Source organism: Priapulus caudatus, unplaced genomic scaffold (genome assembly GCF_000485595.1).
Source record: "Priapulus caudatus unplaced genomic scaffold, Priapulus_caudatus-5.0.1 Scaffold3605, whole genome shotgun sequence".
Taxonomy (NCBI): Eukaryota; Metazoa; Priapulida; class Priapulimorpha; order Priapulimorphida; family Priapulidae; genus Priapulus; species Priapulus caudatus.
In genome coordinates, this window is record NW_014580666.1 from 164 (window position 1) to 15,314 (window position 15,151).

The window sequence follows — 15,151 nt, forward strand, 5'->3', positions numbered from 1 at the left end:
GACAAAAGAAGCGTCAAAGGTGCCGCGCGGTCTGTGTAGTATGGTAATTAATTTATTTATTTTTAGTTGGAAGTAGTAATTTTATAATGTTTTGCTCATAAATATAATGTATGCTGCGGTATGCTGGAAACACCTGCGGAAATATTCGAGTGGTTTAACGGCACCTCGTCAGCCTCGTGTAAAGTTTAGCGCAAAAGGTTTACGTTAAAATTTAGCTTGATGAATCGGCACGCTAAAACGGCCTCGCTTGCGTACGGCGAATGCGTACGCCAAATTTACCTAAACTAACTGTGTTGATGAATGCAAACTAACCAACGTCGATTGCGTAGCACAAGATTTACGCAAAATATTTTGGCGTACGCAGGCTTGATGAATCTACACCCAGGTGAGTAGGCCCTAGCGGCCGTTACGAGCAGGAGCGGTAATCATTAACGTATGCGAGCGCTGCGACCGCCAGGGGGCGTGTGACGAGCGCGAGTAAATATGAACGCAGCTGATGTGATAGTGAAATTGGGTCGGTGCTTGGTGCTTTCCTTTCCTTTGCGACCACAGAAGAGGGCGGACCCGCAGTCGACGCTCGGACACACAGTATAGTGCACAGCGCTGTCTTAGTGCCTACCACCTTCATAAACCATGTCTCTGCCACCTCCAATCCTCAAACCAGAGATCAAGTACACACAGGTACGGCGAAATTACTGATGTACACAGCGCAGGCCTGTGGCAACTGTACTACTACTAGAGCTACCATAGAGGTGTAGCCTGTAGGCAAGCGTGTCAATGTGGTGTGACTGAGAGTGAAAGAATGAAAGTTGAAGATTGTGACAGCTTGTATCGCTTGCTATAGGGCCTATATGATTATGATGTAAATTCGAGCAAGTTCGAGTATATTGTTTGTGTGTAATTTTCATACATGTATTGTGCTATAGACAAGTTGGGCTACCGGCCCCTGCCGGCTCGGGGATAGACTAGAGAAGATGTCCACCCCTGCCTATAGCTATACCTGGCAACACCTATATCGCCTGCCTACTACACTGCTGCTGTATTGTACACCGGCTGGGCGACAAATTGTAAATGCATAAATATCAGTTGTAATTTGCGTAGTTTTCAGTAGTTTGCTTTTAATAATTTCAGATTTTCATTAACAATGAGTGGGTAAACTCCGTAAGTGGAAAGACGTTTGCGACAATAAACCCTTGCACGGAAGAACCTATATGTCAGATACAGGAAGGTGACAAGGTAAGGGAACTGGGGACATTTCAAGGTAATGTCCACATCTGTCCGTTAACAAATTGTGCAATAGCATCCCTGACTTAGTCTGTTTATCTAGTCTTATATGAAGCCTTATTTCGATGTATATTTATATTATCAGGGGTTAATAATGACAAATTTGTCATTATTGACCCTTGATATTATATAGAAGGTTGGAACATTGATCACGCGTGTATATCGAGTCATGGACTGGTTTTTACACGATAGACTACATGGTAAACCGGGTAGTAACGTTTCAGGTTGCCCATCAATTTGTTATTCATTTTAATGACACAACCTACATGATCTTGCTATAGGCAGCTGAGAGAAATTCGTTTGCAAACTGTGCATTATCAACAATATTACTATATAGATGGTCTGTGTGGGGTGTGTGTGCGTGTGCGTGTGTGTGTGCATGCGTGCGTGCGTGCGTGCGTGTGTGTGCGAGTGCGTGTGTGCATGCATGCGTGGGTGCGCGCGCGCGCATTTGGGCATGTTTAGGATGACTGCTACTATATACGAGCGTGCAGCATAATAAAGCAGTAGATTATTTTGTACCAGGCATAACTAGGTCAGATGCCTGGGCACACGAGCAGGCATGCACACACTCACTATACGAGTATACTGAGTGCACTGCGTGGTTACACAGCCGGTGCTGCTGGGAATTACTGCGTGTGGACAAGGATAAGTCATGAACGTCAAGGTCATGCATGCATGCGTGTGTGTATATGGGGGCATGCAGCTTTTATGCCTTTTCTGTGAATCGCAAAGTTTAGTGCAGCGAAGAAAAAATTCCCATCAAAGAAGTTATATCCAGGCCACTTATTTTTTAACAACACATTTTGTTGGATAAAGAAGGACACATACACCACATGGAATTGCATGTGAGAAAGGCACAGGGGCAAACTAGGTAATTAAGGCACAGATGTGGGTTCATGGTACAATTTTTAGGGGAACCACTGTATGTTCTGCTGGCGAAGTTTGACCCATGTATCTATTTATATATGTGATAGATTTATGTTACTTATATGTTTGCATTAACAGGCAGATGTTGACAAGGCAGTGGCTGCCGCTAAGAAAGCCGGGGAGCTGGGATCACCATGGCGACGCATGGACGCTTCAGCACGTGGTCACTTGCTCAGCAAGTTGGCAGATCTGATAGAGAGGGACATGGTTTATCTGGCTGTGAGTTTCCTGTGCTGTATGCTGCCAGTCCATTTGCACATTTATAGCAAGGCCTCCTAGTGGCCATCCCACTTAAGCCTCCCTGCATGCTCGTGTATAAATGAGACATACGGCCTGGGAATGAGTGTCAATTATATGTGTACTGAGGTATATAGCCGTGGTTCAAATATGTTTAGTTAATTTCCATGCATAAGGGCGATGAAGGTATGTTGGGCAATCCATCACTGATTGCTAATTGCAGTCGATTACCCATGTCGTGTCGATTACCCATGTCGTGTCGATTACCCATGTCGTGTCGATTACCCATGTCGTCTCGATTACCCATGTCGTGTCGATTACCCATGTCGTGTCGATTACGCATGTCGTGTCGATTACCCATGTCGTGTCGATTACCCATGTCGTGTCGATTACCCATGTCGTGTCGATTACCCATGTCGTGTCGATTACCCATGTCGTGTCGATTACCCATGTCGTGTCGATTACGCATGTCGTGTCGATTACCCATGTTGTGTCGATTACCCATGTCGTGTCGATTACCCATGTCGTGTCGATTACCCATGTCGTGTCGATTACGCATGTCGTGTCGATTACCCATGTCGTGTCGATTACCCATGTCGTGTCGATTACCCATGTCGTGTCGACTACCCATGTCGTGTCGATTACGCATGTCGTGTAGATTACGCATGTCGTGTCGATTACGCATGTCGTGTCGATTACGCATGTCGTGTCGATTACGCATGTCGTGTATATTACCCATGTCGTGTCGATTACGCATGTCGTGTCGATTACCCATGTTGTGTCGATTATGCATGACGTAAGCGGGCCCCAAGATGCAGATAAACTATCAGTTTTGAGCCTCAATATACAGGAAGCTGTGAGAATACAGCACGACTGTGTGGATATTGTCAAATGTACAGACAGCTATAATTTAAGGCCTGCCGATTAGGCATGACAGACTTATGCCTAGGTAAAACCCTATATATATATATCAAGAGTACATAATAGAGATGTTATGTATTTATTATGCTAATTTTGTCATGTTGGTATGCACTTGAATGTTTACAGTCACTAGAAACCCTGGACAATGGAAAGCCGTACAAATATTCGTACAATGTTGATTATCCTATCGCTGTCAAAACCTGCAGACACTATGCAGGATGGCCAGATAAGATCGTGGGCAAGACCATTCCCATAGGTAAGTGCTTGTGTAGGGATGATTTCACTAATTGATTTATTCTATTCATCTAGCCATCCATCCATCCATCCATCAATCCATTCATCCATCGATATATCCATCCGTCTGTCCATCTGTTTGTCTATTTATTTACCCATCCATCCATCCATCCATCAATCCATACATCCATCAATCCACACATCCATCAATCCATCCATCCATCTATATATCCATCCAACCATCTATTCATCCATCCATGATATCCATCCATATGTTTGTTTTTTATTCACGCATCTATCCATCTGTTCGTCCGTCCGTCCATCCATCCATCCATCCTTCCATACATCTATATATCCATCCATCCATCTATTCATCCATCCATCTATATATCCATCCATCCATCCATCCATCCATCCATCCATCCATCCATCCATCCATCCATCCATCAATCCATCCATCCATCAATCCATCCATCCATCCATCCATCCACCCACCCATCCATCCACCCATCCATCCATCCATCCATCCATTCAACAATCCATCCATCCATCAATCCATCCATCCATCTATATATCCATCCATCAATCCATCTATTCATCATCCATCCATCCATCTGTTCGTCCATCTGTTTGTCCATTTATTCACCCATCTATCCATCCCTCCATCCATCCATCCATCCGTCCATCCATCCATCCATCCATCCTTCCATGCGTGTGTGTATTTCATTACAACCTCGATCTATCTGTATTACAGAGGGTGATTTCTTCTGCTTCACTCGTGTTGAGCCCGTAGGGGTCGTTGGAGCAATCACACCTGTGAGTACTGTGTATATATAGGCACACAAGGTCAAAGCTTCCCAAGCCTGTAAAAGTTTATGGATATGGTTATCCCGGTCATGTTGATAGACTGATCATTGGTTCATGTTACAATTTACATTACACGTGCTGCAGATGCGATTGCTGTAAGAAATCTATTTCACCATGTCAGCAAACCGCTGTTAAACTTAGTATGTCAAGTTGTCAACGATTGCACGTCGTAGGTGGCGCCAGCGTACTGCTACAATACTAAGATGTGTTCTGTTCGTTCCAAAATCTGCATGCCGTTCTATTTTATCTCCCCTGAAAAATAATTATGGAAAATTTACAAGAGGGGCGAATTACGTACAATGTTTCACTGTTGTAGTGTGTGTTAGTCATGCCAGATGTCGCTATAGTGTCTACTTGTCTGTACTTGCAGTGGAACTTCCCTGGCATGATCGCTTGCCAGAAGATCCTCCCTGCTCTCGCCGCCGGATGCACACTTGTTTTGAAGCCAGCCGAGCAGACGCCTCTCACCACGCTTTACATTGCCGCGCTGTGCAAGGAGGTATGAACCCGTGCATGCTCGCTTGTTTCCGCGCACATGTTGCCAGTTTGATGATCGGACGTGATGTGTTATTACCTATCTATTCGACAATCACATCTATTCAACAATCACGCATCTATTCAACAATCGTGCATCTATTCGACAATCGTGCATCTATTCAATAATCACACATCTATTCAACAATCATGTATCTATTCAACAATCGTGCATCTATTCAACAATCGTGCATCTATTCAACAATCACATATCTATTAGACTATCAGGCATCTATTCGACAATCGTGCATCTATTCAACAATCACGTATCTATTGAACAATCACGTATCTCTTCAACAATCACGTATCTCTTCAACAATCACGTATCTATTCAACAATCACATATCTATTAGACTATCACGCATCTATTCGACAATCGTGCATCTATTCAACAATCGCGTATCTATTCAACAATCGTGCATCTATTCAACAATCACGCATCTATTAGAAAATCGCGCATCTATTCGACAATCGTGCATCTATTCAACAATCACGTATCTATTCAACAATCACATTCAACATTCATCACATTCATCACATTTCACACATTCATTCACATTCACATTCACACACACACACACACATTCACACACACACACATGCACATTCATTCACATTTCACACATTCACACATTCACACATTTCACATTCATCAATTTCACATTCATCACATTCAATCATATTCAACATTCAACAATCATGCATCTATTCATCAATCACGCATCTATTCGACAATCGTGCATCTTTTCAACAATCATGTATCTGTTCAACAATCATGTATCTATTCAACAATCACACATCTATTCAACAATCACGCATCTATTCGACAATCGTGAATCTATTCAACAATCACACATCTATTCAACAATCACGCATCTATTCAACAATTACGTATCTATCCAACAATCACACATCTATTCGACAATGATTCGACGATCAGGCATTTATTTATGGCGTAGCGATGGTAGGACGGGGTTCTCTCGCACGTGTGCGGGTGCTGGATTGTTATATTGTCTGTCACCACCACCACCACCGTGTATATTGCAGGTGGGCATCCCTGCGGGCGTGGTCAATGTGGTGCCGGGGTACGGACCGACCGCTGGTGCCGCCCTCACCGAACACATGGACGTCAACAAGATCTCATTCACGGGCTCAACTGAGGTGAGTTTATTAGAGGTGTAGGGATCGTCCAAGGTGAGTTCACAGGCTCGATTAAAGTGAGTTCCCGGGAGTCGACCGAGGTGAGTTCACAAGAGGGGGGTTTGACGGAGGTGAATTCTTGAAGGTCGACCCAGGTGAGTTCATAAGATGGGTAGCGGTTGACCAAGGTGAGTCCAAGGCAAGAAATCAAAAGCGATGATGAGAAAGACGATGACAAAAATGGTGACCTCCTGTGTGTCTGTTTGCAGGTGGGGCACCTGATCCAGTGCGCCTCGGGAAAGACGAACCTGAAGAGAGTTTCGCTGGAGCTGGGAGGCAAGAGTCCAAACGTCGTGTTTGCTGACGCCGACCGTGAGTGTTAGCTAGACCTCGAAACCCAAGACCTAAACACTAAAGATGAAATTTTAAACCTTTCACATCTCGAAACCTAAAATCTAAAAACCGTTAAATTTAAGACTTGAGTATCGAATCACAAAGGGTGGTCTGCCATGCCTAGTGGAGTAATACCATTGTTATCAACATCTTTATTGTTGTAGTCTGATGCTCTCCAGTCTTCCCACATGGCTCTCACGATCCAACACTGGCAACAACACAATGCACGGATGCATGCACACACACAAACACTCATACACTCCTATCGCATCAGGGATTTTGCAGCAATGGTTAATACTTGCATGTTCACTGTCAGAAACACAAATATGTATGATATCAGTCAAGTTTACAATGTCATAACTTTTGGAGTTAAGTGTCATGCAATAGCAGTCAAGTTTTAAGTTAACGATGTCAAAATTATTAACATTATCATAAATCAGTAGTAAGGTTGTTAGCTCATATGACAAAGTCAGATGCAGCTTGTAGAATCGCATGTAGCTTGTAGAATCTCTCGTTCTTCAACACGGATCAGGTTCCGTTTATCATAAATCAGTAGTAAGGTTGTTGTCACTGCTGGTCTCTTGTTCTTCAACATGGATCAGTGCTGCACGGCGGCGCTCCCTCGTGTATGTGTAATTGGTGCCTGATCGTCTGATCATCGTTGTGAATCGTTGCAGTCGATGAGGCGGTGCTGGTGTCACACAACAACCTGTTCTTCAACATGGGTCAGTGCTGCACGGCTGCCTCACGCACATACGTGCAGGACAGCATATACGACGAGTTTGTACGGCGCAGCGTCGATCTCGCGAAGAAACGCTCCATAGGCGACCCCTGGTGCGACAACGTCGAAAACGGTCCACAGGTAGGGGGCACTGCGATTACGGGATATTGCAATCACAGGTGGAGCACCTGGGAGCGCTATGATCACAGTGATAATCATGTAAATTTTATATGGTTCTACTCCATTTCATTTATTTTTTACCATTAACCGCAGACGAAAGAAGAGAATTAATGAATACTGGAAACAGAAAAAAACTAAAATGTACTGGGTCCTTAGAAGAGGAAACGTGGCATAAAAGCAGGGGCCAGCCGCTTATGATCGAGTGTGTATACATGTATGATACTGATGTTGTATGTAAGAATGTATATGTTCCTCTCCTTTGTTTAGATCGACAGAGATCAGTTCGATAAGGTGCTGGAACTGATCGAGAGCGGCAAGAAGCAGGGAGCAAAGATGGAGTGTGGAGGCGGTCGCCACGGTACCAAGGGCTACTTCATCCAGAACACTGTCTTCTCCAATGTCACCGACGACATGAGGATTTCGAAGGAGGAGGTGCGTGAGCGGTGACGGGACGTGTGGGTCTACATACAGGTTTCACTGTATAACGGCTAAACTGCTATTAATTGAATGAGAACGCTCCAAAACGCAACATAATTTTGTTGCTCTATAATTTTGTTGTTTGTTTACGTCTCGTAAAAACACGAATGGCGCGGCGTTGCATCGCTTGCTAACGTGGCGCCAATTGGTGCTTGCAGATCTTCGGACCCGTGCAGCAGATCATCAAGTTCAAGTCGATCGACGAGGTGATCAAACGAGCGAACAATACGACGTACGGGCTCGCCGGAGCGGTGTTCACGAAGGACATCGACAAGGCATTGACCCTCGCCCAGAGCGTGCAGAGCGGAACATTCTGGTAGGTTCCGTCATTGTTAGGTTTCTGTTGTTCTCACGCTGCTGTTAGTTCATATTCTGCCATCGTTGTTCAAACCGTGATGTTCCGACTGGTGCTGTGATCCTAGAACTTGCATTGTTCATGTGTTGTGGTGTTTGTATTCTTCTTGGGTTGTTCTTACCATGATATGGAATGTTACCCCGAATGGCTGCTATTCAGCAGTTTTTTAAAATTCTATCGAGAGTTGCACCAAATACTCCAAATTGATATGGTAACAGCTGCACATTTGAACTGGTTTTGGCATGTCCTTGTACATTTATAGCGGCCATGTTTGAAATGTCGATAGTTGAAGGCGAATTTCATTCAGTTGTTGCAAGTCTCACAATGTGTGCACACGTTTGCTTATAATTCTATTCGCCATTTTGCAACCTTTATGTTCATTGACACCAGACCGGTTCTGGGAACACGTACATAATTGTAGTACTTATACTTATTACTAGTTAACGTGTGTTCTTGTAGGGTGAACTGCTACAACGTTGGTGGTCCTTCAACACCATTCGGTGGATTCAAGATGTCCGGGATTGGTCGTGAAGGGTACGACGCATATACTCAGCGATTTTGAATAACAACAACATAATAATCTAGGGAATAAATTTTTTGGCTTTATTGAATCTTCCAGAATCATTCATTTATGTAGATGGGAGGTTTTTCTCTGATGGGCATATAGTACGTAAATTGGAAAATCTGCAACACTAGAGCATCCTTGCAAATTCCATGTGACGATTCGCACACCCTTAATCCCATTTGATTTTCATTACAGAGGCGAGTACGGACTTCACGAGTTCTGTGAGATCAAGACCGTAAGTTACATGCTGAGCTTGACCTTTTCCATCCTTCAAACCTCCAAATCTCTCACACACAATTAATGTGCCACTGTGATTTTTAAAAAGAAATTTGATAATTTTTTTCTCATTTCTCGTTGTATAACGTGTTGCAATTATAAACTGGCCATCAAACAAGATTAAATAACATGCATAATAAGTACTAAGTAGAATAATAATAGATGATAATAATTAATATAATAAAGGTTCTTTGAGGAGTAAGGTAATCATGGCTTATTACCCCTCATCATCTTGCTATTGATTCCATGAAGCCTAATTGCATGTTATCAAACCACACATTATGCAATTTGTGCATTCGTACAAATGCGTGGTAAACTTTACGTCTGCATTGTTTTGTTCAACTTCATTTTGATTTCTTTGGGACATTTGCTATCGGCTGATGGTTTGCCGAAGACGAGTCACCACACCTCTCTTGATGCCATTCCTTCTTGTCGATTGCTTGCAGGTTGTCATCAAGATTCCACAGAAGAACTCGTAGACGGCAGACGACGTGCATCAGGTGCACGAACAAACCAGACGGCAGACGGTCACGACCCCGGAAAACAAGTTACACACACGTGCTAGTCTCCAAATCAAAACAATCCTGAAGGCTTCCTATTCGCGCGGAATGTTCGACGTGGAATAGAATAGATGATGGGTTAACTCTCTAGCTATACCTTCTCTCTAGAGGATCAACTCACTTTTGCTTCTATCTGGTTCCTAATCTTTGTTTGTTATGCGGTTCTGCGTGCAAGTGGTAACAGGTATTTAGATAACCGAGATAGTATATTTAGATGTACTGTACGTGTGTTATAATCCAGAGTGAATAGTATCAGAAGTAGTGAGTAGAAGAATAGTAAATATCATGACTTTGTCGACATCGCAGCATTGGTACATTTTTTGTACATTGCTGATATTATATAATTAATTAATAGCCGGACCTAGGAATTGGTACAGGCTAAAAAATGTATTGATTCGGGTACTTTTACATTCTGATTATATGGGTGATGGGAGTGTCATGGCCAGATTAAACAAGTTACAACTACATCAAATAGTATATACTTGCACTAATGTTTTTCTTGTTTTATTATTGATATAGTAGCAAGAGAAAATTACATACTTAGTTAATATATATCATAGCGTCATTTTGACAGTTGCACTGAGCTCTATATGGGTTCTCAGTGTCAGCATTCTGTCGCAACTAAAAAAATAATTTCGATATCTGGCTAATGGCTGCAATTGCAATATAAGCCAACTCTTGTTCAGTTAATCATGCAAACCTGCCTCTTTAGAAAAATGGTCTGATTCTGGTTACATTATAAACGTACGTGTATACATGGATTCACGATTACATACATTCAGTCGCCACGCAAGTTAATTCGTGTTGCATTTATTCGCAAAAATCAACTTGCTACTTCGCGCAGCTGGAACCTACATGCTTACAAGCAGCCGGGAGGGAGGTAGGGGGGCGATTCGGGTTTCACGTCTACACCATGCACCCAAGTAGAAAATATGATTATATCTGAAGACCGATGGAGTAAGATGATCACCCCAGTATCTCGCATATTTACAATGACATCGGTTGGAGCTACTCAATTCTTTTCATTACAATGACAATTTAGGTCGAATCAAGTGTCCTCTATTCGCCCTTGTAGACCGGAGGCCGCTTTTCCTTGAAGGCACTCAACCCCTCGACCCGGTCCTTGGTCGGAATAACCTTGAAATAAACGTGGAGCAAAAAATCACATTTCAATAGCAAACACAAAATGACTAGAAATAAATCATTACTAGAACATGCATGGATTTGTAGTCAAATATTCTTTTACAGAGATAGATTTCTCTACCAGCTAGTGGACTTTTATCAAATTCGAATTCATCTCGCCATCTAGTGGGAGAAATAATTTACAAATGTAAGCAGCCTGTAACAGCACACTGTAATATCAGTGCAGCATGTGACAGTGAAATATACATCTTTTCAAAAACAAAAGGCTGCATATGCCACGCAGGGTGGTATAGTCAATAACTTAAAACTGCTATATCTTGTAATCTCATAATCGTAACTCTTCAGAGTTATAGCACTATAACCGACTATAATGAAGACTGAGTTTGACAGTGTGAAGGAGGAGAAACGCGCACTACACGACGCTAGCAACTACGAGGCAACTAGTGTTTTTCGTACCTGTGCGTAACATGCCTGCTCGATCGCCAGTCCGGTTGAAAGGTCAACCTGAAAGAGAAAGAACCAGCATTTAGAGAGGATCCAAAGATCCATCTCAGAAAATCACACGTGTTAGATTCACCAAGTGTTTCCATTATTTCGTCATCTCGAATCGTGGTTTTTACCTTGGTTTATTATATTACTCACTGCGTGATGGTGCTGCCTATGCGATGGCTAACTGTATAAGAGCAAAGACGTTTGTTATTACTAACCTCTAGTCCTTTGTCAATTGCTAGTTTTGCCATCCTCACTGCGACTGGTCCCTGCATGAAAAAAGGAAAAAATATCACTGCTAAAGCAAAAATTCTAAGCGATATATAAACACAGACGCACATATGCACACGCACACACACGCACGCACGCACGCACACACGTACACACACACTTACTCACGCACACACTCACGCACACACTCACACACGCGCACGCACGCACACACGCACTCACTCACGCACACACTCACACACGCGCACGCACGCACGCACGCACGCACGCACGCACGCACGCACGCACACACACNGGAAGAAGAGAGAGAGAGAGAGAGAGAGAGAGAGAGAGAGAGAGAGGAAGAAAGAAAGAGCGCATGGGCGTGTGCGTGAGAGAGAGAGGGTGCATGTGTGTGCAATAGAGAGACTGATAGACTACATAACCGAGCCTGCCGTAACACGTGAGCGAGTCGTAGAGTGGGAGGAGGGAGGGGAGTAGAGAGTAGTAGGGAATAGAAGGACTGGTAGACTACATTCCCACCGCCGCTCTATCCCGTACCTGCGGCAGGATCTCGCAGGCAAGCTGCACGGCGCGCCTGTAGGCGGCGTCACCGTCGCGATTCTGTTCGACTACATCGTTGACGAGGCCGACGCTGTGTGCCTGTACGCCGTCCAGCACACGACCCGTGAAGATCAGCTCCTTGGCCTTCGCCTTGCCGATCAGCCGCGGCAGGTTCTGCGTCCCTCCTACAAATACATTTGATATTTGTGTGTATATTTATATATGTGCGTGTGCGTATGTTTATATACGTCTGCAGGTTCTGTACGTGTCCTTCCCACATCATGCACCGATTATATACATATTTGTGTGTGTGTATATATATATATACATATATATATACATATATATACATATTTAATTGTATGTGTGTATCTATATATATATATATATATATATAGCGCACTCTATGNATATATATATATATACTATATATATATATATTAATTAGTTATAGTGTGTATCTATATATATATATATATATATATAGCGCACTCTATGCACACTCATGCACACGCGCACGCATGCACACACACACACACACACACGTGTGTGTGCGTGCGTGCGTGCGTGCGTGCGTGCGTGTGTGTGCATGCGTGCGCGTGTGCATAAGTGTATCCCTCCATCCGTGGGTGCATGCCTGTATGCGTGTGTGTGCAAGGATGATTTCAGATATGCAATTGTTAACCATTATCGAATGCTGAACCGATATAGTCATATTGATGTCATCGATTGAAATACAATGTTTGATAGATATGCAAATTATGAAACCGCAGTCTAATCTCCTCTTGCTAACGATTAAAATCAATTATATTCTACTGTTTTCCAATGCCTGCTACACAAGAAAATGCACATTCGATATAACCAGGGTTTGTATGCCTAAAGCAAAACATTTTCACCAGGAGTTTTTCAGGGGCTTTTTAGGATTTTATGCTTATATTTCATAACCACGAGATTAAACAAGTGCCGCGGAGCGACAGTGCTCATCTAACACGTCTAACTAGGCGGTGACTCTGTGGTGGAAGCTTGGTGGATCTAGTAAGACCCTGTTAGTCCCGAAAATGTTTCATCCGAGAATGAACCGAAGAAAAGAGCAACGCCGAAACAGTGAAAGGCACAGGGGATGGTATCAGGAACCTTCTCAAGAGGAATGTTCGTTGGGATCGTATGGAAAGTTTGCCCACGAGATGGCGCCGTACGTTTAAGTGTCATTCAAGATTTAAAGATGGAAGGCTTAATCCATCGTAACGTAGTAAGCAAACAACATATTTTCAAAGACAGAATAGGTAGCACATGAGCCCATACCATTTACCTAACGCAAGGCCTACATGCTGAAATAGAGAGCTGCCACCTGTAACTAAATTAATGCAGCAAACTCAAAGCAGTACCCACACACCACATCCTGGCAGTGGCATAGCGTTAGCATTTAAGGACCATAAACCTTCTTCAACCAAATTAACATTTGAAAATTCATCACTTGTGACAATTGTAGCCTGAACATCCAGGCATGTATAATTCTACTAGCAAACCCATGAACAGTCAATTCTTTACTAACAGTAAACAAATCCATGTTTAACCCACCTCTTGAGGGTCCAAAAAGATTTATCCGACACGTGTGAACGACTTACTCTTCCCTATGTCAAGCAGAAAGTACAGTTTCATGGTACCTGTTCAATAAAGCCATAAAAAATGCTTATTCTGCTTATTATTAAAGAACTTAAAATTCATGCAACCGGCTAGAATACAAAAAAGTTTTCAAATCACCCGTCAGAACCATGTACCTCAGAAATGTCTAAAATCTGCACTGTGCCACAATTGACCTTTGAGACCTGTGACCCTCCAGTTTTAAGCAAGCAGTGATAGGCTTTTCCTATCATGATTGCTATAACACCGAACGACTATTCACGAGCACTAAGGTCGAAGCCATTTAGATTTGTGGCCGCAATTCTGCATTTCCTCCCTATACCATTAAGTTAAGGAAGGAATGATTCACAACGTTTATATATTATTTACACCTCTTGACCTTTGACCACCCAGCTCGACAATCCCAACCACATCCGTTTTAGATACCGACCCCCCCCCACGTCCGGCGAAATATCGGCGACCATGTACGTCGAGGCGGAGTTAAAGATTTGTGCCCGAACATCGTTGAACGCACGCGACGCGACGGAGCGGCAGACGGACAGACGACGTATCCGGACGATCATGCAGCGATTCTACATAGCTGCATCTAGACTTAATGTAATGAGCTAAAAAGACGCCGAATATCTTTTTCTCTTTGCAGATTTCGCTGCTAAACTTATCTGACTACAGCTCTGGACATCGGTAAGGTCAAGGTCGCGTGTTCGGATCAAGACTAGCAGTCTAGCATGACCTCCACCAAGGAATTAATTGCCAAATTTTCGTCTCCACCACAGGCCCATCTTGGTCCGTGTCCGCTGCAACAGTGGTCAGCACAACACTAATTACGAAACGACCATGATAACGAACTGCCCAGAGTGCAAGCAGCAATGCCTTGTGAACACGTGGCATTTTTCACGTGTGCCTGGACGATGCAGCACTAAACCACAAATAGGATTTCAAGAATATTATTAGCGCTGAACAAGTTATTCAAAGGTTTATAAATTTAAGTGAATATACTATATAGTTATATAGTATATATAGTAATAATATTATATATATATATATACTATACAATATATATATATAATCACAAGCATAAATATTCTGTCAATTAAATTCGATGTGTACGTTACTTTTATTAACATTAATAAATTTTAAAATGCCTGCAGTACCAGCAATGCGCATGTCGCACCCGTCCAATGCCATCTCAAGGCCACCGCCGACCGCAGTGCCATCTAGTGCTGCAATCGTCGGCATCGGTAGGTTCTGTATCTCTGCGACCATGGCGCGCAGCTTGCTGACAAACGGGCCGACGTCCTCCACACTCATCGTAGCTCTCTCTTTCAAATCGGCACCTAGAGGGCAGGAAAAAAATTACCTTTTTTTTCCCACGGAAGCATTTTTTCAAGTCTGTTGGAAATAATAGCCTCTCGTTCAATCCAATTTTTCGG

At 43.1% G+C, this 15,151-nt stretch overlaps 2 protein-coding genes across 2 annotated transcripts; one reads left to right on the forward strand and one right to left on the reverse strand.

The window, feature by feature from the left end:
* Positions 1 to 458: 458 nt before the first annotated feature.
* LOC106819521 (retinal dehydrogenase 1-like) lies at positions 459 to 10,146 on the forward strand. The gene is made up of 14 exons (XM_014824141.1): positions 459 to 681; positions 1,132 to 1,236; positions 2,293 to 2,433; positions 3,499 to 3,628; positions 4,361 to 4,422; positions 4,844 to 4,972; positions 6,055 to 6,168; positions 6,417 to 6,519; positions 7,218 to 7,402; positions 7,709 to 7,873; positions 8,077 to 8,234; positions 8,733 to 8,807; positions 9,034 to 9,073; positions 9,561 to 10,146. The coding sequence occupies exons 1-14, from the start codon at positions 634 to 636 to the stop codon at positions 9,591 to 9,593; spliced, it is 1,488 nt and encodes a 495-aa protein (XP_014679627.1). The 5' UTR covers positions 459 to 633; the 3' UTR covers positions 9,594 to 10,146.
* A 5-nt stretch (positions 10,147 to 10,151) lies between these two features.
* On the reverse strand, positions 10,152 to 15,050 carry LOC106819522 (methylglutaconyl-CoA hydratase, mitochondrial-like). The gene is given in 7 exon segments (XM_014824142.1): positions 10,152 to 10,811; positions 11,274 to 11,321; positions 11,525 to 11,575; positions 12,078 to 12,265; positions 14,452 to 14,458; positions 14,460 to 14,515; positions 14,873 to 15,050. Coding segments are annotated over 7 exon segments (585 nt in total). The 5' UTR covers positions 15,030 to 15,050; the 3' UTR covers positions 10,152 to 10,733.
* Between the last annotated feature and the right edge of the window lie 101 nt (positions 15,051 to 15,151).

Excerpts from the sequence above, each read along its gene's own strand:
- LOC106819521 (XM_014824141.1), top strand. The coding sequence starts at position 634 with ATGTCTCTGCCACCTCCAATCCTCAAACCAGAGATCAAGTACACACAG. Across the intron at positions 4,973-6,054 it reads TTGCCGCGCTGTGCAAGGAG|GTGGGCATCCCTGCGGGCGT; the intron begins GTATGAACCCGT and ends TGTATATTGCAG. Across the intron at positions 7,403-7,708 it reads ACGTCGAAAACGGTCCACAG|ATCGACAGAGATCAGTTCGA; the intron begins GTAGGGGGCACT and ends TCCTTTGTTTAG.